Source organism: Sapajus apella, unplaced genomic scaffold (genome assembly GCF_009761245.1).
Source record: "Sapajus apella isolate SASKATOON/1434 unplaced genomic scaffold, GSC_monkey_1.0 scaffold4, whole genome shotgun sequence".
NCBI lineage: Eukaryota > Metazoa > Chordata > Mammalia > Primates > Cebidae > Sapajus > Sapajus apella.
The window spans coordinates 40,305,018-40,326,988 of record NW_022436944.1 but is presented as its reverse complement, the minus strand read 5'-3'; the positions used below and the strand labels follow the sequence as shown (position 1 = coordinate 40,326,988).

Below are 21,971 nucleotides of genomic sequence, written 5' to 3'. Positions count from 1 at the left end.
AAGTAGTATGCACAATGCTATAACGGTCATCTCTCAAAAAGCTTTCTGTTTCTCATTTCTTATGAATGTTATTATTGTCCCAGAAGTAACTCTATTTTCGTTTTGCTTTTCTAAATCATTTTAGTGATTTGCAATTTTATCAGCTAAGTCTGTGAGGTTTTACTTCAATCTTACTACCATTGAGTGTTATTTCAAACAGTCTTGCATTCTTATACTTTAGTTGGTTTATAATAATACCTCATTTGTTTTAATTTTTTTGAGACAGTGTCTCACTCTTGTTTGCCCAGGCTAGATATGCAGTGGTGCAATCATAGCTCACTGCAGCCTTGAAGTCTTGGGCTCAAGGCATTCTCCTGCCTCAGCCTCTGGAGTGGCTGTGTTGTCCAGGCTGGTTGTGAACTTCTGGCTTGAGGGATCCTCTTTCCCCAGCCTCCCAATATGCTGGGATTACAGGCATGAGCCACTGCACCCGGCCTACCCTAATTTTTGTATCTTAGTTATTAAAGGTGTAACTTTTAAAAAAGATGTTTTACATTTTTATTTCCTCTTGGAATGTCTCTGTTCTAAAAACGGGAGCTACGACTGTTTTCACTTTTATTCTTGGGACATGCCTTTTGGTTGGGTCAAAACCAAATTTTGGTCTCTCCTGATGCTGTGAGCCCTTATGGGTTAGCCTTTCTATTCTGTCCACTAGGAAGACATCAGAATCTTCTCTACCTAATGAAGCTTTTCATAGAAAACAGCTCTACTCCAACTGTTTCATAAACGGGGGGTGACAGAGCTTCCTTCTTGGCACAACTCATGAAGTAACGGCAGAAAGCAAAAGCTTATTTCAGACCAGAGAGTTCTTCGATTTGTTTCTGGTTTCTGGATCCTAATTTCTTCAGCCATTTTCAATGGAGTCCTTGAGGATTTTCATCTTCTAGGATTTTAGGGTAGGAACTGTTAAGTTTGTGGTCAGTAGGTCTAGAAGGGTCCCAGGAATGTTCTGCCAAATTTTTCCTGATATCAAACTCTATCTTACTGTTGACTTTTGGAGAAAAGGGGGTAAGTAATCTTTCAATTTTTTGAGAAATTCTTTTTCAAGCTTTGTCCAGATTTCTACTTTTGCTGGGGTGGAGGATTAGAGGATCTGGAACAGTGGGCCTGAACATATTCATGGCAGCAATTGGCAGGAACTGAGTGTGGGGGAAGGTGGCAAGGAGGAGAGGAGTGCATTCTTTACAGAGGCAAGTCTTTTCTAGTTTGCCACGGTTTCCATCTTTTTCTAATACCAGCAGGCCACTTGCCTTTGCAACCTTTGCTTGGGCTCCCCTGGAACCTTTAGAATTCTTCTAAAGATGGAAACACCACAGCGCTCTCTAGTGGTACCTATGGAGTAACCAGATCTTTGAAAAAGATCGCAGGAATTTATTCCTAAAATTCAGGATTGACTCAGTAAAGCAAATCTGCAAAAGAGGACAGTCTTACAACTACAGTTCTACCTCAGGGTTTTCTTTTGTATACTGACTTGTCAAGAATTAGTTATAGAAACAGTTCTTGAGCTCACAATGAGTTCTTATCCTCTCCCTCGACGTTGTAATGCACGCTCCCCACCCAGTCAAGTAGGTGTGGAATTTTCAACTACAAGCATGTCTTGTCTTATTTCTCCCTAGGGCATTGTGCTAGGAAAAACTTTGTAGTTCAAGTTAAATATTAAAATACACTCTTTTTTTTTTTTTAAATGAATGGATTCTATGTTTACACTTGCTCTCTCATATTTCAAAGCTTTATTCTAGAATGAAGTGAGTGGAGTGGCAGAAGAAAACATTAGGCCATGTTCAGATTTCCTGGTGTATGACATTGGCCTGAACTTACTCTTCCACAGTTGGGTGCTGGGCCAGTGGAGGGGTCATGCCAGCTGTTTCCATTAGCAAGAAGAGACTAGATGGGAAAACTTATCCTGTTGCAGAGCAGCAAGAACGAAGTAGTAATGTATTCCTGCATTTTTTCCTTCCCTTTTTTTCTTAAAGGTAGAAAACCAGATTGTGTAAACCCTACTGAGGCTTATGTTGAAGAATCTGAACCAACTCTCCTCATAAAGCCAGAAGATGTCGTCTTAAAAGAACCAGGGAGCACAGAAAAGACTCTCCGGACACTTCGGAGACCAAGTGATAAAGTTTCTAACGACTATAAGACAACTTCTTCTGAGATCAGTGCGGTTGTAGGAGCCATTCCTTCTGCTTGTATGTCACTTATTTGTCAAGCATTGACAAACGTGGAAGCAAACTGCCCTTTCTCTGTCCTTGCATTGTCCCCTGCCTTTCTCCATTGGACTAAGGCCCTCAAAGCCTTGTACCTTGCATTTAATTCTGTATTCTAACCACCTGGGGAGGAGAGGCCCACATATAAATGTTGATTGAACTGAATTGCCAATGATGACCAAAGTAAAATGATTCTTTATAGATTAATGAAATGGAAACCATTATAGATCAGAACATCAAATGTTATACATTGTAGTAATTCAGGCTCCACCAAGTACTAATATTAGAAGATTTTAAAACCATATGAGTCTTAGTTTCATACATATCTGCCTTCAAACATTTAAAGAGCTTTTACAAAACATTTCTCTGCATATTCATTCCTCATGTATTAGCTTGCTGGGGCTGTTGTATCAAAGTACCACAAACTGGTGTCTTAACAGAATTTTATTGTCTCACAGTTTTGGAGGCTTGAAGTGCAAGGTGTCAGTAGGATTGGCTCCTCTGGTGGGTTGTAAAGGAGAATCTGTCCATTCCTCTCCTCTAGTTTCTGGTGATTCGCTAGCAGTCTTTGGCACTACTTGGCTTCTTCAGCATCACCCTGATCTCTGCCTTCATCTTCACATGGTGTTCTCCCCATTTTCATGTCTGTGTCCAAATTTCTCCGTCTTACGGGGCCCACCATACTCCGGTAGGACCTCATCTTAATTAATTACACCTGAAATGACCTTGTTTCCAAATAAGGTCACACTCTGAGGTAGTGGAGGTTAGGACTTCAATATATAAATGTTGGAAGGAGACAATTCAACCCATAACACCCCTATGTCAACATGAAGCATGACGAATATTGGTTATTTACAAAGACTATTTTATGTTGATCAAGATTATATCCTTGGACTAAGGACATCATTAAGGATTTACATGTTCTCAACTGGATTTTATAGACATGTTACATGTTCTCAACTGGATTTTATAGGCATGCTATACATTCCAGAGTAACGAAATCTTGCTACTCTCTTTAGACTGTGTTGTCCAATAGAAATATAACTGAAGTCATCTATGCATTTACAATTTTTTTAGCATTAAAGAAAATCAGGCTGGGCATAGCAGCTCCTGCCTGTAATTCCAGAACCTTGGGAGGCCAAGGTGGGAGGATCACTTGAGACGAGGACTTCAAGACCAGCCTGGGCAACATAGTGAGACCCTGTCTCTACAAAAAATACAAAAATTAGGCGGGCATAGTGGCAAACTCCTGTAGTCTCAGCAAGTTGGGAGGCTGAGGTGGGAGGATCACTTGAGTCCAGGATTTCAATGCTGCAGTGAGCTATGATCATTGCCACTGCATTCTAGCCTGGGTGACAGAGTGAGACCCTGTCTCAAAAAAAAGAAAGAAAAAAAAAAGAAAAGCTATGTTAAAAAAAGAAACAGGTGAAATTAATTTTAATACTATATATATTCAAAATATTATTTCAATAACCAATCAACAATTATTAAATATTTTTCTTTTTAGTACTAAAATGTTTGAATTTTACATTTGGATTACACCAAAATTCTTCCTCGCCACATTTTAAGTGCCCAGTATGCACATATGACTGGTGGCTACTGTGTTACACAGCTTTGTTTTAGAATGTCTGTTTTCCTTCCTCATCAATGACCTAGGCTACCCCATTTGTGGTGTTCCAACCATTCGATCTGATATTCCTGCTCCCCGAATTCGTCGCATCAGTGACAGAACTAATTATGGTGAACAGGGTAATGCTTACTCACTACTCCATCCTACCATCTTCGCCCAGAAGGGAGTGTTTGAAAGAGACTTCTTCAAGACCAGATCAAAAGAAGAGGTATAGCATATAAGCATACAAAAATGGGAATGTTTTATCTATTCAACAACTACTATTTTAGACTTTTCAAAATTTGGTTTTTATATTTACAAAAGTCTACGGGATCCCCAAGTGTAGGATTCTTGATGAATAATGCTCAACTTGGTTGTGACATTCAGTACAATTCTTGAGGTAGAATTTATGCTGTGATAGGAAGAGTAAATTCATGTCATATATCCAATATGGCCCATGTAAAGAAGAAAAATAATTTTTTAAAACATGTAATACTATTCTTAGTGGAGAAAAGGAACAGGATCAATCCCTTTCTTATGTAAGATCCTGATGGCCTTGAGCCTCTAGAACTAAGAGTTGTCATGTGCATGGTCACTCTGCCATCCTTCTTGTCCACTGGTATCATATGTCTCAGATTATCTGTGACAAGCGTTGATTTAAAATATTCTGTCTTGTTGCCACATCACAGGTAAGGTCATAAATCCATTTTATTTATTTTTGACCTAGAATATGTGGTGCTCACATCCGAGATGACCCTCTTCCTAGATGGTAATAAAGCCAGCTAGGTCAGAATAGCCACTGGGGTGCCATGGGCCAGACATTGATAGCTGTGCTCAGTTAGACCAGCCTGTCTAGATCTGTACTTATGGAAAGCAGGTGTAATTCAGAACCTTCATAGGTGGAGCTGGAAATGATGTAGGAAGACATACGATGCCTTCTCAAACTTCAGATGAAGGGTTAATGGCCTGGAAACTTATTAAATACTAACTGAATCAGTGGCAGATGCCTTCCAGCAATTCTTTCAGAGGGTGGCAGGGCAGAGAGGAAGGGGAGACAGATGCTGATGACTGCTTAGTGGCCCCAAAGGAGGAACCCAGTATCCTTCCTGCGGGTCAAAGAAGAAACACCTCCAGGTTGTGTTTTCACTTCCCTCAATCACTGTGAAAGGCCTTTGAAATAGAACTTCAGGGTTTCCAAAAGAAACAGAAATCTCCTGCTTGTTTCATAATGCCTAAAAATTCTTTTAACTAGGAAGTCATCCTTTATCTCACAATTCTAGACAAAAAGTAAGAAGTCAAAGACTTGTTTGGAATAACGATGTTAACTTGAGGATGGATAGATTTCAGTAGACGTGTTAGCTAGTCGGCATGCTACTGATAGAATGCCAAGCCAGTGGAGCAAAGCCTCTCGAGGGGTGGGAAAGGAAGCAGGGGAGAAGGTCTGGGATGCTCAAGACTGACTTAAACCATTCCTAAGTTCACTCTGCAGGGGCCTTCTTTAACTACCAGTGGGTGGGGAAAATAGCAGCTATGCATAGGGATATTGTGCTTTTGCTTTATAGCTGCAGTTGCTAGCAGCTCTGCTCTTCTGAATTTCAGAATTTGATTTGTATTTGAATAGTATTTAATATGTATTTAATTGCACTAATTTCCCACAAGGGTACATCATTTCTAGGGGATCTTTTAATAGTTGAGATTCTGTTCAATAAATGTATTCCGCAACTATTTTATTTCTTTGGTCTTCCTATTCACTGTCTAACCTTTTCATTTCCCTTTTTTTTTCTGAATGCTTCATAGTAAATGCTGCTGCTTCTTCTTCTTTTTTAAATAAAGACGGGGTTTCACCATGTTGGTCAGGCTGGTCTTGAACTCCCGACCTTAGGTGATCTGCCTGCCTTGGCCTCCAATTTAGTCTTTTTTGAAAATTTTGTTTTCACATATTTTATTCCCACTACTCATTCTATCCTTTCTTCCCACTACTGGTTCTTACTTTCCTTTCTTATATTTTCCTTGAGACATAAGAAGCATGTTTTCCCCTACCTTCATCTGTTTCAATAATTATCACTGTAGAGATATTAGGTTGCTGATTGTCAGTGTGGTCGGCTTTTAGTGTGCTTACTTAATCATGGGTGCACTGTCTGCCATTTGCACACATAGTTAAAGTTCCAACAGACCAGTAGATATATTTTATAAATGTTCATGTTTTATAAAAACTTGGCCATGCCCGGTGGCTCAGGTTGAGGCAGGTGGATCACTTGAGGTCAAGAGTTCAAGACCAGCCTGACTAGCATGGTGAAACTTAATCTCTACTAAAAATACAAAGAAATTTGGCCAGGTGTGATAGTGCACACCTGTAATCCCAGCTACTTGGGAGGCTGAGGCAGGAGAATCGCTTGAAGGCAGGAGGCGGAGGCTGCAGTGAGCCGAGCTTGTCCCACTGCACTCCAGCCTGGGCAACAGAGTGAGACTCTGTCTCAAAAAGAAAGAAAGAGAGAAAGAGAGAAAGAGAGAGAGAGGGAAAGAGAGAAAGAGAGAAAGAAAGAGAGAGAGAGAGAGAAAGAGAGGGAGGGAGGGAGAGAGGAAGGGAGGAAAGGAAGAAGGAAGGGAGGGAACCTAATGTTCAAGTGGCTTAGATGACATAAATGAGACCAAAGTGACAGTAAGTGACTGAAATGGAACTCAAACCTAGCAAGTCTTCTATCCTTATTTTTTTCACTCCTTTTACTTGAATTTTGCTACCTCACCTTAAAAAAATGAAACATTTAAAGTTGAAAGTAATTTTATATATTGGCTAGTATATTTGAACACCCTCATATTCATAATTATTTCTGAGCTGATAGTATTAGAATTTTGATATTTTCTCATTACACACACACACACACACACACACAGACAAATACATACACATACATACTTTTTTGGAATAAGTATCCATAGTCACAGATGTTATAAAAGCATTTTTCATGACAAAATTGAAAACATATAAATCATGGTCTATTTTAATTGCCTTTTTCCAGATTGCAGAGATATTGTGTAACATTGGTGTCAAGCTTTCTGGTGAAGAATTTGAAAATGTATGGAATCTTGCATCAAAAAAGCATCACAGAGGAGAAGTTTGTGTTGAGAACATCAGAAATGTTCTAGATGAGCTACAGCATGCAGACCGGATCAAATGTAAAACACCCATGTGATATTTTTGGAGTTCATTCGTTCAAACAAAAGAATTTTTGGAGTTCATTCATTCAAACAAAAGTTAATAAACTCTGTGTTTGTCTAAAATGCTCAATCCATTCTTGTTTTAGATATTATGTTAGAGATTCATCAATCACAGTAGTAAGATTCATATGCCTGTATGTGTTGCTAATAAAATAGATTTTGGATTTTGAAATTTGTTGTTTTCCATAAAGCACCCACAGCTTGACAAGTGCTTGAAGAGTTAACATTCAGCCTCAGCAAAGACATAGTTCAGAATGATAATGGAAATTTGGTAGGCCCAAGAATTCCATCCAGTTTAGTTGGTCGTCAGAATTCAAAGTGTGATTTGTGATGCCAAGTTTAATTTTCTTTGTTGGTTAAACCATCTTGAACTGCAATTTCTGTCACAGGTGATCAAAATGTAGTAACACACCAAGAGTAAGGGGATTCATGTTTATGTAGTGGACTGGAAGCTGGGCTAGAAAAGCTGGATCTTGTGTATGGAACTACAGGTGAAAAGTTTTAAGGAGTAAAACAAAAAAATAAAAAGCGAACCTGACTTGCTTACATTTCCTTTTTCATTGAAAAGTTACTTGTCTTTTAAAAATGAATTCTTTAGGCCGGGCGCGGTGGCTCAAGCCTGTAATCCCAGCACTTTGGGAGGCCGAGGCGGGTGGATCACGAGGTCAAGAGATCGAGACCATCCTGGTCAACAGGGTGAAACCCCGTCTCTACTACAAATACAAAAATTCAGCTGGGCATGGTGGCGTGTGCCTGTAATCCCAGCTACTCAGGAGGCTGAGGCAGGAGAATTGCCTGAACCCAGGAGGCGGAGGTTGCGGTGAGCCGAGATCGCGCCATTGCACTCCAGCCTGGGTAACAAGAGCGAAACTCCGTCTCAAAAAAAAAAATAAAATAAAATAAAAATGAATTCTTTAAAGGAACAAATGAAAAATATAGCTAGTGAAGCTCTTTCCATATATTAAAAACCACAAGTTTAAAGCTTTAAAGACAGCAAAAACAAGACAAACAAAACATTATAAAGTTTGGGAAATAAGCAATCTTTTCCAAATGATCTCTAAACTCATGCTGTCTTAACACATTGGCTTAAGTCATCAAACTATGGTCAAAGATGGCCTTAAGGGAGGAGATAAGCCATCTTTCAGAATGGTCCTGACTGGCCTTCGTAAATCTACTCTAAAAGTACCAATTCAGGTTCCTTTGTGTATCCTCCTATCACTGGTGGGTTCTTTATATTTTGTCCCTTGTAGGCTATAAAAGGGTCAGAACTGTACATTTTCAACTTCAAGGAAACTCCATTTACAAATAAAAAAGTTATCTTTTTATTTTATCTCTCATTCCAACTTATTCCCAGTCATGTTGTCCAACATAGCGTATAAGGAATTCTACAATGAGAATAAATAATAGTATTGAGATTGGTAATACGTAAAACGCCAACATAAAGATGCTCCAAATTTGAATCAACTTTCTAGTATCAAATTCACAGGAATAAATAATAGCTAAATGTTAAATTTCCTTGCCAGTTAAAATCTGGAGATAAAAGGAATTTGAGACTGAAATCAAATCTTCTAGTGTCCAGTGAATTAGAATCCAAGGAAATTATCTCTTTTTTTTTTTTTTTCTGCTTCTACCTAGTTTCAGCCAAGGTGTTTGGAAGACCTAGGGAGAAGTGTGTTTCCTTTAAGCAGCTGTGTCTTGAACTACTTCTCACTGGGAAGACCATAGTTCCATCCTGGCTCTTAAAGTCATAGTCACTTAACTCAAGCCTCCGATGAGCTTCAATTTCAGAAAGTCAAATATGTAACAAGACATACAAGGTTTCACAGCTCCCACCAAATTTAGGAAATAAGCCAATTCTTAGCCCTGAGAGCAGTTATCTAGAGCAATTTTCTCAGTGAAAATTGTGTTTCTACAACCCAGTATCTGTATGTCACCAAAGCCATAGGAGAAATTCCATGGTATCTGGGTGAAGGAGGGAGATGGAGAAAATCTTGAGTTCAGCCTTACCAGGATGCCCATGTGTGTGCGTTAGCTAGAATTTGTGACCTATGGACTTAAACTAATTTGGGATAAATGAAGTGAATCTTGATACTATGCATTTACAACTTCGGGCCTAAAAATCTGCTTTATGTATACTGTCTTTTTGGAGCATGACATTTGAAACATTATTTCCTTCTTGCAATTTAGAAATTTGGACAGGAGCCCAGTCATTACTTTTTTTTTTGAGATGGAGTCTCACTCTGTCACTTGGGCTGGAGTGCAGTGGCATGATCTTGGCTCACTGCAACCTCTGCCTCTCAGGATCAAGCAATTCTCGTGCCTCAGCCTTCCGAGGAGCTGGGGTTACAGGCACACACCACCACGATGGGCTAAATTTTTTGTATTTTTAATAGATATGGGGCTTCACCATGTTGGCCAGGCTGGTCTTGAACTCCTGACCTTAGGTTATCCAGCTGCCTTGGCCTCCCAAATTGCTGGGATTACATGCCTGGCTGGTCATTACTTTTTATTATGAAGTATCTGTCTTCCCTACTCGGCCTAGTCTATCATTTTCATTATCCTTTGAGTTTCTAGGGACTGAATGGAGTGCAGGTGCTATGTAGCAGCCTATTGTCAATGTTTTCTTCAAGTGCACCCCTTCAATCCTGTGCACAGGGGCTGCTTCCATTGCTTTTGTTTCAGAATTGCCTAGGATTCAGAAACCTACCTCCTGTTAAGTCTTATTCTATGGGTTAAACCATCTAGAATCAAAGTGGCACATGTGATGGGGGTGATCCTTGAGGCACACGAATTTAAGTTTAGCTGATTGAGGGGTTTGCTCCCTGCCCTGAATGCAGGATGGCTTTGGGGCAAGAGACTTAGTGCTGCCTATCTTGGCAAACCCTGTTTAAAAGTTTGAGCCTTTTAATAAAAATGAGGGTATGTGAACTGACATCATTTAAAAGCTTCACCTCTCAGTGTCTAGAAGATATGGATACATAGAAATACTCACTTCTCCAGAATTAGATTTTTGCCTCAGCTGCTTTTTACTGGATCATGTCAACCTGCCATTAGCTCAGGTCACTGCCATCCACAAAGTATACCTAGTGCTCTAGCTGAAATTTACAGTTAAGTTGCAGCAGGCAGCTCCCGGAAGTCTCCTTGGCCTGTTATAGGCCTGCTGGCTGGCATTGGCTGCCAGGTGTCTGCCTGAGAACTTCACCAAAGCCCTCTTGGGTCATTATGAAGGTTGTCTTTCCTAATGTCTGAGCAATTTGGTAGCTTTCCAGTTTAACTTTCTTTAAGGCCAGCATGTCTGCTGTTTGCTTGATGTTATTTACATACACCGTACTGTCACAGAAGCAGCAGCCTTTAACTTGTGAACCTAGCTACCGTAACCCACAGTCAACTTTGACCAGGGCTCAGCAAAAAGCCAGTGGTCTGACTGTGAAACCAGATGCATCGCATCACATAGACTCCTGAAGAAAAGTTGTATGGCTGAACATGGTGTGAAGGATGTTGGAAGGTGCATGATGCTAGCAACTTTCTTTTTCACGTAGATTATAAACATCTTGTCATTTACATTTCTTACCTTTCGCTACGTTAATAAAGTGTGAAGAACTGTAATTTCAATCAAGTTTCATGCTTCAGTGATTTCTAACTCATCATTTAGTTTTTTTCTATTTGCTATGATATCCCCTTCCCAAATTGTATTACATCAGATACATGAATGCTGATTTCTTGATTCCCATTTGCAAAAATCATAGTTCCTAGCATGATGCAGTCTTTCAGCCCTCATACTTTAGTCAAACTGCAAAGTGCTTAGTAATTATGGATCACCAATCAGACTCCTCCTGAGAAGCAAACTGAGAGCATTAGATGTGAATGATAAATTTGTTATTCACTGCACTTATGACCTTATAAAGACATCTAACGTTACAAAGCTGTGACTTTTATATTTATAAAATGGAGATAATGGCTACGTTTTCAACTTGTAAGTTTATTTCAGTGCTTATGGAGATAACGGATATATAAGCACCTAGCACCGGTTTAGCTTGGCAAATGTTATAAGGGTGCCTAGTTCAGGTGTTTCTCCAACTATTTCTATAATCATTATATTGACCTCTTCTTGGTTTTTCTCGTCTCCATGATTCTTCTTTTTTTTTTTGAGACAGAGTCTCACTCTGTCACCCAGGCTGGAGTACAGTGGCTGATCTCAGCTCACTGCACCCTCCACCTCCTGGGTTCAAGCGATTCTCATCCTCAGCTTCCCAAGTAGCTAGTAGCTGGAACTACAGGCGCAAGTCACCATGCCCAGCTAATTTTTTGTATTTTTAATAGAGGCAGGGTTTTGCCGCGTTAGTTAGGATGGTCTGGATGTCCTGACCTCGTGATCTGCCCGCCTCAGCCTCCCAAAATGCTGGGATCGTTAACCACCTCACTCGGCGGATTCTTATTTTTCTTAACTGGTTGTTCTTTGTTGATTTTGGTAGATTTGACAATTCCCATTGGCTTATTGCTATCATGGCTTTTCTATCACTTGCTTTAGGCTTTAGCACAACCTCTCTTTCTATTATTTTTTTTTTTAAAGCATGCACACAATCTGCTGGGATTTTTATTGTGATTGCATTGAATCTAAATATCAATTTGGGGAGGCTGACTTTTTTTTTTGTTGTTTACAATATTTTGGCTTCCAAACACTAAATATGGTACATGCATACATTTACTTAGCTTTTCTTTATTGCTTTTTAGTTTTCCATGTTGAGATATTGTACCTCTTGCATTAGATTCATTCCTAGGTATGTTTCTGATGTGATAAATTTAAAAATTGTGTGTCAATTTTTAAACAGGGTTATTGAAGTATCATCTACACACAGTAAAAAGCACTCTTTTTAGTGTGCAGCTCTATGAATGTTGACAAATGCATACAGGTTGTGTGACACCATCACAAACAGAATGTAAAACTCTTCCATCACGCTCTAAAATTCTCTGTACCCTTTTGTAGTATCTCTTCTTCCACATAACCACTGATCTGTTTTCTGTTCCTATTGTTTTGCCTTAGAAAGACTCTCATATAAATGGGACTATGGAGTGGGTAGACTTTTGAGACTGGCCTCTTTTACTTAGTACACGTTTTTGAGATCCATCACGTTATTGCATGGATTAGTAGTATATTCTTTTTATTGCTGAATAATATTCCACTGCATAGATATACTATAATTTGTTCATCTACTTACCATTTAAAGACACTTGATTGTTTCTAGTTTTGGAGAATTCTGAATAAAGCAGCTATAAACTCTCATGTATATGTTTTGTATGACCATAACTTTTCATTTCTCTTGAAAAAATACCTATTAGGTAGGATTGCTGAGCTACATGCATCTGTCTTCTTTGGTAAGGGTTCTATCTTTTTTGCCAATTAAAAAAATTGGCTTATTTTCCTATTACTGAGTTTTGAGAGATATTTCTATTTTCTGGAAATAAGTCATTTATCAGATATGTGTTTTGCAGATATTTTCTCCTGTCGTTAGCTTGGATTTTTATTTTCTTGAGTGTCTTTCAAAGAATAGAAGTTTTAAATTCTGATGAAGCCCAATTTTTCATTATTTTCATTAATGGATCATGCTTTTGGTGTATTCTCTATGAAAGATTAGTTTAATTCAAAATGTCAAATTTTTTTTGGTGAGTGTTGAATTACTTTAGCACTATTTTTTGAAACAATTATTCTTACATTGAATTAATTGCCTTTGTACCTAGGCCATAAATCAATTGGCTATATTTGTATAAGTTTATTTATAGACTCTCTATTCTGTTCTATTGATTTATGTCTTTATCCTTTCACTGATACCACACTGTTTTGATTACTATAGCTTTAGAATAAGTCTTAGAATCAGTGTGGATCCTCTTTGTTCTTTATTTGGAATTATTTTGGTTGTCCTAGTTACTTTGCTTTTCTTTTAGTAGTTTTAGAATCAGCCTGTTTATTTGTATAAAAATCTTGCTTGGATTTTGATTGGGACTGTGTGCTATTTATAGATCACTTTTGGGAGAACCCACATCTTCTACATGAGGCATAGCTCTAACCCCAGCTTCAAGCCACCATTTCCTTGTTCCTGCCTTCCATCATACCTATTCGATTTCTGGAACATCTGTAATTTGTCACCACCTCTCCATTCACTGAAATTCTCCTCGTTTGGCAGTGCTTCACCTATGCCTTTGATGATTTTTTTCTACTTCTAGTCCCTTCTCCTTCGATTCCAGCCTATACAATCTTGCCACTACTATACCTTAAAACTTTCAACAGTTTTCCCATTTTGTATAAAATGTACATTCTTAGCCTAGCATCTTAAGGCCCTAGTTTTTTCCTCTAATGCTTCTTTTTGATCTAATTTCATACCATTCCCTTTCATTTACTCTTTGCTTCTGCAAGAACTGAATTACATGATGTTTCTGTGACTGCTATCCATTATATTCATATCTTTCCCTGGAAATACTTCCATCCTCTTTTCCCCACTTTCTACATGCCTACATTCAACATCTTCTTTAAGGAATAGTTCAAGGTTTACTATTGTTGCAAAATTTCCCAGAATCATTCTCTGGCTGCAAAGAATCTGTGTTTCCTTTGAATTTGCTTACGTCTCTGTACCTCTGTGAGGCAACAATTACTTTGTATTTTGTCTGATAAGTAGTTATATATTTGCCTCTCCTATTTAATCTATAGTATGTGTTTTCTGAGGACATAATCCAAATTTGATAAATTTCTAGATACACATTACCTGGCATGTGGTAGTGCTCAATAAATCTTTGGGAAACTAATGAAAACAATATACAGACTAAACAGGGACAATAGTATGCAATCACTCACAGAGTATCGGGAAGAATAAAGATTGGTCCATCTATGCCAAGTTCTGACTTAAGCCATCTCTCGCCCGTGTAAAACTTAAATGAGAAGGTTAAGCCCCCCTTTTTCATTCACATGGGAATCTGGGATTTGTTCTGCACTCTTGATATTTTGGGGGTCCTTAATTCAACAGACAATTATGGAGCACTTATTCAAATGAAGAGATATTTTGAGAAGGAGGGAGAAATCAACTGACAATGCTATTTGGAGGTAAAGATGAAGCTGGAGAATTGACCACGAAGTTTGACAATGTGGATGTTACTGGAAACCTTGACAAGAGCTCCTTTGATGCCAGTAGTGGAGTCACAGTTTCATGAAAATGAGTTCACAAAAGATTAGGAGGTAAGTAGTGAAGAAAGTGTGTAAAATGGAGAACTCTTTAATAAACTCTTCTATAAAGAAGGCAGAGAGGGGCAGGTGTGGTGGCTCACACTGTAATCCCAGCACTTTGGGAGGCTAAGGCAGAAGGATTGCTGGAGCCCAGGAGTTTGAGACAAGCCTGGCCAACATGGTGAAACCCCGTCACTACTAAAAATATAAAAATTAGCTGCGTGTGGTTATGCGCACCTGTAGTCTCACCTACTGGGGAGGCTGAGGCATGAGAATCGCTTGAGCCTGGAAGGTGGAGGTTTGCAGTGAGCCTAGATTGTGCCACTGCACTCCAGCCTGGGCAACAGAGTAATGCTGCCTAAAAAAAAAAAAAATAAAAGAGCTCAGAGAAAAGAAGCTTTTTAAAAATATGAGATTTTATAGCACAATTCATGTTGCTAAAAATTGTACAGTTGAAGAGAATAAAGGAGTAAGAGGAAATAATTACGGGAGCAAAGTTCTTGAGTTGGGAAAGGGGTTGGAATACAGTGTGGAAGTGGAGGGGTTTCCTTGGAACAGCGGCCAATTGTATAAGAGAACAACAGGATGGGAAGCTGTATATATGTAAAAAGGGTTATCAGCTGAGAATGAGAGAGGAGGAGGGTATGATGAGGGCTAAAGGAAAGAATGAGAAAGGAGAACTGATTTAGAGTGAGGCCGTGAGTTGACTAGAAAACATAGGATTGAAAGCCCTCTTGAATTTTGTAATTATAAATTTAAAATGAGACTGGTCACTTGGTTTTGTGTTTTTCTGCAGTTGGTTTTCTTCATCTGCAATGATGTGACTTTGGATCTGGGATAAATGGAGATTTAGATTTGACTAGGGCCGGAATTTTACCTGCTGAATAAAATGGTGGGAGGGAGGTGCGAAGTTGAATTTATGCAAGAAAATAGTTCTAGTGACGTGCCATGGAGACTAAGATCTGTCAGGAAGAAGTTCAGAAATGAGATGGTACTAAAAAAATGGCAGGGATAATGAATCAGGCCATTCCTATGGGTCAAAAGTTGTAGAGGAATACTAAAAAAAAATAAACTAGAAAAATAAATAAAAATTAACATAAAAAAAAGAAAAAGAAAAATAAGAGTTGGTGATCAGTGGAATGCTTGCAAATGAGATTCTGCAGGTGGTAGAGAAGTTGGTAATAAAATCTAGGATATGATAATGGGCCTGCGTGACTGAAGTAGGTGGAGAACAGGTTCACTGAAGAAAGGGAGTTCAAGTGAGAAGTCGATGTTAGGTAGATGAATCACATGCAGGACACTGATATCACCAAGAAAGATGACAGGGAAGGTAGCAGAGACAGAGAGAGTGACCCAGGTTATATATACCTTTGAAATCATGATGAAAGCTATACACAATATTATTTTAGAAAAATGCATATATGCATATATTTTGACCATATGATATTAAATCTTCCTATCCCCCATGGATAGAGCTGTAGGCCAGGTGAATATTCAAATAGCTTTTAACTTCAAATTTATCCTCAGGTAGATTTACTATCTGCCTCTGTTATCCATCCATCAATCATCCATCCATCCATCCATCCACCCGTGTGACTAATTGCTGCTTATCTGTGCTTTGGTTAAATACTCTTTTCGGGAGAATCTTGTTCTTTGAATGGCGTGGCAAAGAAACGTGATTTCCCGTTTTAACGGTAGGGGGCACCCTAGCATTTCCAAACTTAGCGATGAACCTTAGCCAACTGTGTGAAATAACTGCAGCCGAAAAGAGGATGTTAAACTGGAGGAAGGAGATCACCACCACACTTTGCAAAATCCAGGATGATCTATGCACTTGCTTTTTAAAAATTATTATTTAGTGGCAGTAATTAGGCTGAAAAGGCACATTTTAAAATAGTACTAGTAACCTCGAGAGGAGATTCGCTTGGATCATACAGTGTCATCTCTCAGCAGACAAGTAAAACAGTGTGAAATACTCAGGTGAGATATAAATAAATATCCAAATATATCACCATGTTCTCACCTAAACTATGTTTCTGTACTGTTCAGGATAGTCTTGTTAATAGAATATATTGAACCTATAAAAAGTTTAAAAAACTGCTGTTTCCTAGCTCAGGCAAATAAACTTAATACATTTTGTTCACAACATGGTTAACAAACCAAGGAACTTGTTGGAAATATTATATGAGCCAATAAAGGGTAATTTTATTTTATGTAATAACCACTTATGAAAGCTCACCATGGCTTGACGTGAAGAGCTGGGCCAGTTAGAGGTTAACACCCCAATCATAAAGCAACAATGAGGATAGACTTGAAGGGCATTTCTTCTATTATACAACATTTACAGTAATAACCTTGTAAAAAATAATGGGATCTATTTAAAGCTCATTTATTTCCCAGCTAAGTGGCAATTTCCCATCACTCAAAATGCTAATACTTCCTCCTGAAACCCTAGGGATAATGCAATTCGTGTGTGTTCATTAAAAAAAGCCAGTTAAAATAAGCAGGTGATTTTGTTTTAATAATATCTGTCCTGCCAGCAATAAGACAGTCTCAGTTGCAAATAAATATATCAACAAACAGATTTTCTTTAAAGCACATGGGGTCTCATATCATTCCCAAATTAGCCAATTAGCATGATGCTATTGGAAGAGCTAATTAAAAAGTTCATTTAGACTAAGAAATGTTTCCTGAGAGTAATCTGGAGCTTATAGCTCTTATTTCACCTGTAATTACTCTGCCTGATTTTCTACTATGTATATAGAGGTGAACGCACCTTCACCGGAGCAGAGGAAAAGCCTTTGTCATTCTCTTGGAATGATTTATATATATTAATACCTTGAACTGATCAACATACACTTATCTCTTTAAAAAGGCACTGCCCGTACCTAGTCTCTCAGTTGTTAGGTGATGGTTAGCTAGTAATTTAGACTGAGTGCAAATTCTATCTTTGTTCAAAGATACAGCCTGTAGTTTGTCCTGTTGAAATATTTTCCTGATTAGAATCTTTGGTCAGTAGAAAATTCATCAACTCCTGCAGCAAATATGCTTATCTGAATTACTGAGATTTACAGATATACTAGTACATCCATTATTGAAAAAGAACAATAAAAATTGAAAAACAAAAATTTTGCTAGGAGGAAGTGTGAATTGGGGAGAATAGGGGATGAATAAATTTATATTTGATATCCTCTAAGCTAGTGTGCTCCTATTTAAAACAGTATTGGAAGTTCTGGCCACGCCAATCAGGCAAGAAAAAGAAAAAAAAAGGCACTCAAATAGGAAGAGAGAAAGTCAAATTATCTCTGCTTCCAGATGACATGATTGTATATTTAGAAAACCCCATCGTCTCGGCCCAAAAACTCTTTAAGCTGTTAAGCAAATTCGGCAAAGTCTCAGGATTCAAAATCAATGTGCAAAAATCACAAGCCTTCATATGCACCACTAATAGATAAACAGAGAGCCAAATCATGAGTAAACTCTTAGTCAAAATTGCTACAGAGAGAATAAAATACCTAGGAATACAACTTACAAGGGATGTGAAGGACCTCTTCAAGGAGAACTACAAACCACTGCTCAAGGAAATAAGAGAGGACACAAACAAATGGAAAAACATTCCATGTTCATGAATAGGAAGAATCAATATTGTGAAAATGGCCATACTGTCCAAGTAATTTATAGATTCTATGCTATTCCTATCAAACCACCACTGACTTTATTCACAGAATTAGAAAAAACTACTTTAAATTTCATATGAAACCAAATAGAGCCCATATAGCCAAGACAATCCTATGCAAAAAGAACAAAGCTAAAGGCATCATGCTACCTGACCTCAAACTATACTACAAAGCTGCAATAACCAAAACAAACTGTTCTGTTCCATTAGTCTGTTCCATTGGGTCCAGTACCAAAATAAATATATAGACCAATGAAACAGAACAGAGGTCTCAGAAATAACACCACATGTCTACAACCACCTGATCTTTGATAAACCTGACAAAAAAAATCAATGGGGAAAGGATTTTCTATTTAATAAATGGTGTTGGGAAAACTGGCTAGCTATATGCAGAAAACTGAAACTGAACTCCTTCCTTACACCTTATACAAAAATTAACTCAAGATGGATTAAAGTTTTAACGTAAGACCTAAAACCATAAAAACTCTAAAAGAAAACCTAGGCAATACCATTCAGGACATAGGCATGGGCAAAGACTTCATGATGAAAACATCAAGAGCAATTGCAACAAAAGCGAAAATTGACAAATGGGATCTAATTAAACTAAAGAGATTCTACACAGCAAAAGAAACTATCATTACAGTGAACAAGCAACCTACAGAATGGGAGAAAATTTTTGCAATCTATTTATCTGACAGAGGGCTAATATCCAGAACTTAATATAAGGAACTTAAACAAATTTACAAGAAAAAAAGCAAACAACCCCATCAAAACATGGATGAAGGATATGAACAGATCCCTCTCAAAAGAAGGCATTTATGTGGCCAACAAACATATGAAAAAAAAGGTCATCATCATTGGTCATTAAAGAAATGCAAATCAAAACCACAATGATATACCATCTCACACTAGTTAAAATGGTGATCATTAAAAAGTCAGGAAACAACAGATGCTGGAGAGGATGTGGAGAAATAGGAATGCTTTTACACTGTTGGTGGGAGTGTAAATTAGTTCAATCATTGTGGAAGACAGTGTGGCAATTCCCCAAGTATTTAGAACCGGAAATACCATTTGATCCAGCAATCCCATTACTGGGTATATACTCAAAGGATTATAAATAATTCTACTATAAAGACACATGCACATGTATGTTTATTGTGGCACTATTCACAATAGCAAAGACTTGGAACCAACCCAAATGCCCACCATTGATAGACTGGATAAAGAAAATGTGGCACATATGTGCCATGGAATACTATGGAGACATAAAGGAGAATGAGTGTATGCCCTTTGCAGGAACACGGATGAACCTGGAAACCATCATTCTCAGCAAACTAACACAGGAACAGAAAACCAAACACTGTATGTTCTCACTCAGAAGTGGGAGTTGAACAATGAGAACATATGGGCACAGGGAGGGACCCATCACATACTGGGGCCTGTCAGGGGGTGGGAGACTAGGGGAGGGATAGCATTAGGAGAAATACATAACGTAGATGATGGTTTGATGGGTGCAGAAAACCATCATGGCACATGTATACCTATGTAACAAAACTGCATGTTCTGCACATGTATCCCAGAACCTAAAGTATAATAAAAAAAGAAGAAAACCAGTAGAAAAACAGGAATATCATAGGATATACAAAAAATGAAAATAAAAATCCATTCATCTGTTGTTGGACACCTAAGTTGATTCCATATCTTGGCCTTTTCTTTATTTATTAAGGCAATCATCTAGTTTTTGTCTTTAGTTCTCTTTATTTGATGAATCACATTTAATGCTTTTTTAATGTTAAACCATCCTTGCATCCCAGGGATGAAGCCTAGCTAATCATCGTGGATTAGCTTTTTGATGTGCTGCTGGATTTGGTTTGCCAGTATTTCGTTGAGGATTTTTGCATTCATGTTTATCATGGATATTGGCTTGACTTTTTCCTTTTTTTGTTGTTTTTCTGCCAGGTTTTGGTATCAAGATAATGCTGGCCTCACAGAATGAGTTGGAGAGAAATCCTTCCACTTCAATTTTTGGAATCGTTTCTGTAGGGATGGTACTAGGTCTTCCTTGTACATTTGGCAGAATTTGACTGTGAATCAGGTGCTGGGCATTTTTTTCTTTTTTGGTTGGTAGGCTATTTATTATTACTGATTCAATTTCGGAGCTCATTATTGGTCTGTTCAGGGAGTCTGTTTCTCCCTGGCTCAGACTTGGGAGAATATATGTGTCCAGGAATTCATCCATTTCTAGTTTATATTTGTGGGGTTGCTCATAGTAATTTCTGATGGTTGTTTTTATTTCTGTAGGGTCAGTCGTAACATTCTCATCATTATTTCCATTTGTGTTTATTTGGCTCTTTTCTCTTTTTTTCTTTAAAATTTTTTTTATTATATAACATTTAAAAAAACATTTTCATAGAATTCATTTTCACATTAGAGATTCCCATAGTGTGAAAATAACAATTTATTACTTTTAGTTTTATATTTGTGGACAGATTGTTTTAGAACAAGTAGAACACATTTGAGAATTAAGTCTCAGTTTATAATTTATAATATTTTGATACATCTACAAGGGGAACGTTGCCACTAAATGGAATTTCTCTATATTCAGAAGCACTTCAAGCTTTTCTTCCTAGGATTTAGAAATTTATAATGTGAGATATCAGCATTTCCTAAATTTAAAATTTCCCTAGTATATGTAGCCATCAGCAGGTGGTATCTACTGAATAGAGAGGGAAGTTTTTGAAAATTAAACACTGTCTAATTCTCTGCAAAGTTTTTATTTATGAATTAACAGTATTTCCATTTGTCCATTATTCCCAGGGCAAATATGAAAGTTTAATTATGTATTAATAGTAATAAAACTGGATTCTCTTTAAGAGATTGATAAATTAAAAGGCAAATGCTCATATATCATGTATAGTTGTACTATGAGTCTCATGAAAAGTGGGGAGGCAACCCCATTAACTCACCAGAATACAGAACTCAGTCTCACAACTTCTTAGACATAATTCCTCTCAAATCTTTTCCTCAAAGGTTAAATTCTGAAAATAATCTTGTGATTAAGAGAAGAAGACTGTCTACCAATGGACTTATCTGTTACTTCTTCCTTATTGTGAGTTGAATGGCATGACAAAGCAGAAGCAAAGAGGCATACGTCGATTCTTCAAAGTATGAAGTCAAAGCACTGACCAAAGGTCAGTGCTTCCTACCATCACTGGTCATTAGAGAAATGCAATCAAAACCACCTTGAGATACCATCTCATGCCAGTTACAATGGTGATCATTAAAAAATCAGGAGACAACAGATGCTGGAGAGGATGTGGAGAAATAAGAACACTTTTACACTGTTGGTGGGAATGTAAGTTAGTTCAATCATTGTGAAAGACAGTGTGGCAATTCCTCAAGGATCTCGAACTAGAAATACCATTTGACCCAGCAATCCCATTACTGGGTATATACCCAAAGGATTATAAAACTTTCAACTATAAAGACACATGCACACGTATGTTTTTTGCAGCACCGTTGACAATAGCAAAGACTTGGAACCAACCCAAATGCCCATCAAAGATAGACTGGATAAAGAAAATGTGACACATATACACAATGGAATACTATGCAGCCATAGTAAAGGATGAGTTCATGTCTTTTGCAGGGACAAGGATGAAGCTGGAAACCATCATTTTTAGCAAACTGACACAAGAACAGAAAACCAAAAACTGAATGTTGTCATTCATAAGTGGGTGTTGAACAATGAGAACACATGGACACAGGGAGGGGAACATCACACACTGGGACCTGTCTGGAGGTGGGGGTGTTAGGGGAGGGATAGCAGGGGGTGGGGAGATTGGGGAGGGCTAACATTAGGAGAAATATCTAATGTAGATGACAGGGGAATGGATGCAGCAAACCACCATGGTATGTGTATACCTATGTAACAAACCTGCACGTTCTACACATGTACTCCAGAACTTAAAGTAGAATAATAAGAAAAGAAAACAAATGAACAAAACCCCCAAAAAG

The 21,971-nt window shown here is 38.0% G+C and overlaps 1 protein-coding gene across 1 annotated transcript in view; it reads left to right on the top strand.

Annotated features, from left to right (window-relative positions):
• The window catches only part of EFHB (EF-hand domain family member B), a 57,798-nt gene extending 50,562 nt beyond the window's left edge, over positions 1 to 7,236 (top strand). The window contains exons 11-14 of the mRNA XM_032267484.1: positions 2,013 to 2,225; positions 3,900 to 4,081; positions 6,870 to 7,081; positions 7,112 to 7,236. Of these exons, the coding sequence (XP_032123375.1) occupies positions 2,013 to 2,225; positions 3,900 to 4,081; positions 6,870 to 7,043 (569 nt within the window). The 3' untranslated portion in view covers positions 7,044 to 7,081; positions 7,112 to 7,236. The remainder of the gene's footprint in view (positions 1 to 2,012; positions 2,226 to 3,899; positions 4,082 to 6,869; positions 7,082 to 7,111) is intronic.
• The last annotated feature ends 14,735 nt before the right edge of the window (positions 7,237 to 21,971 follow it).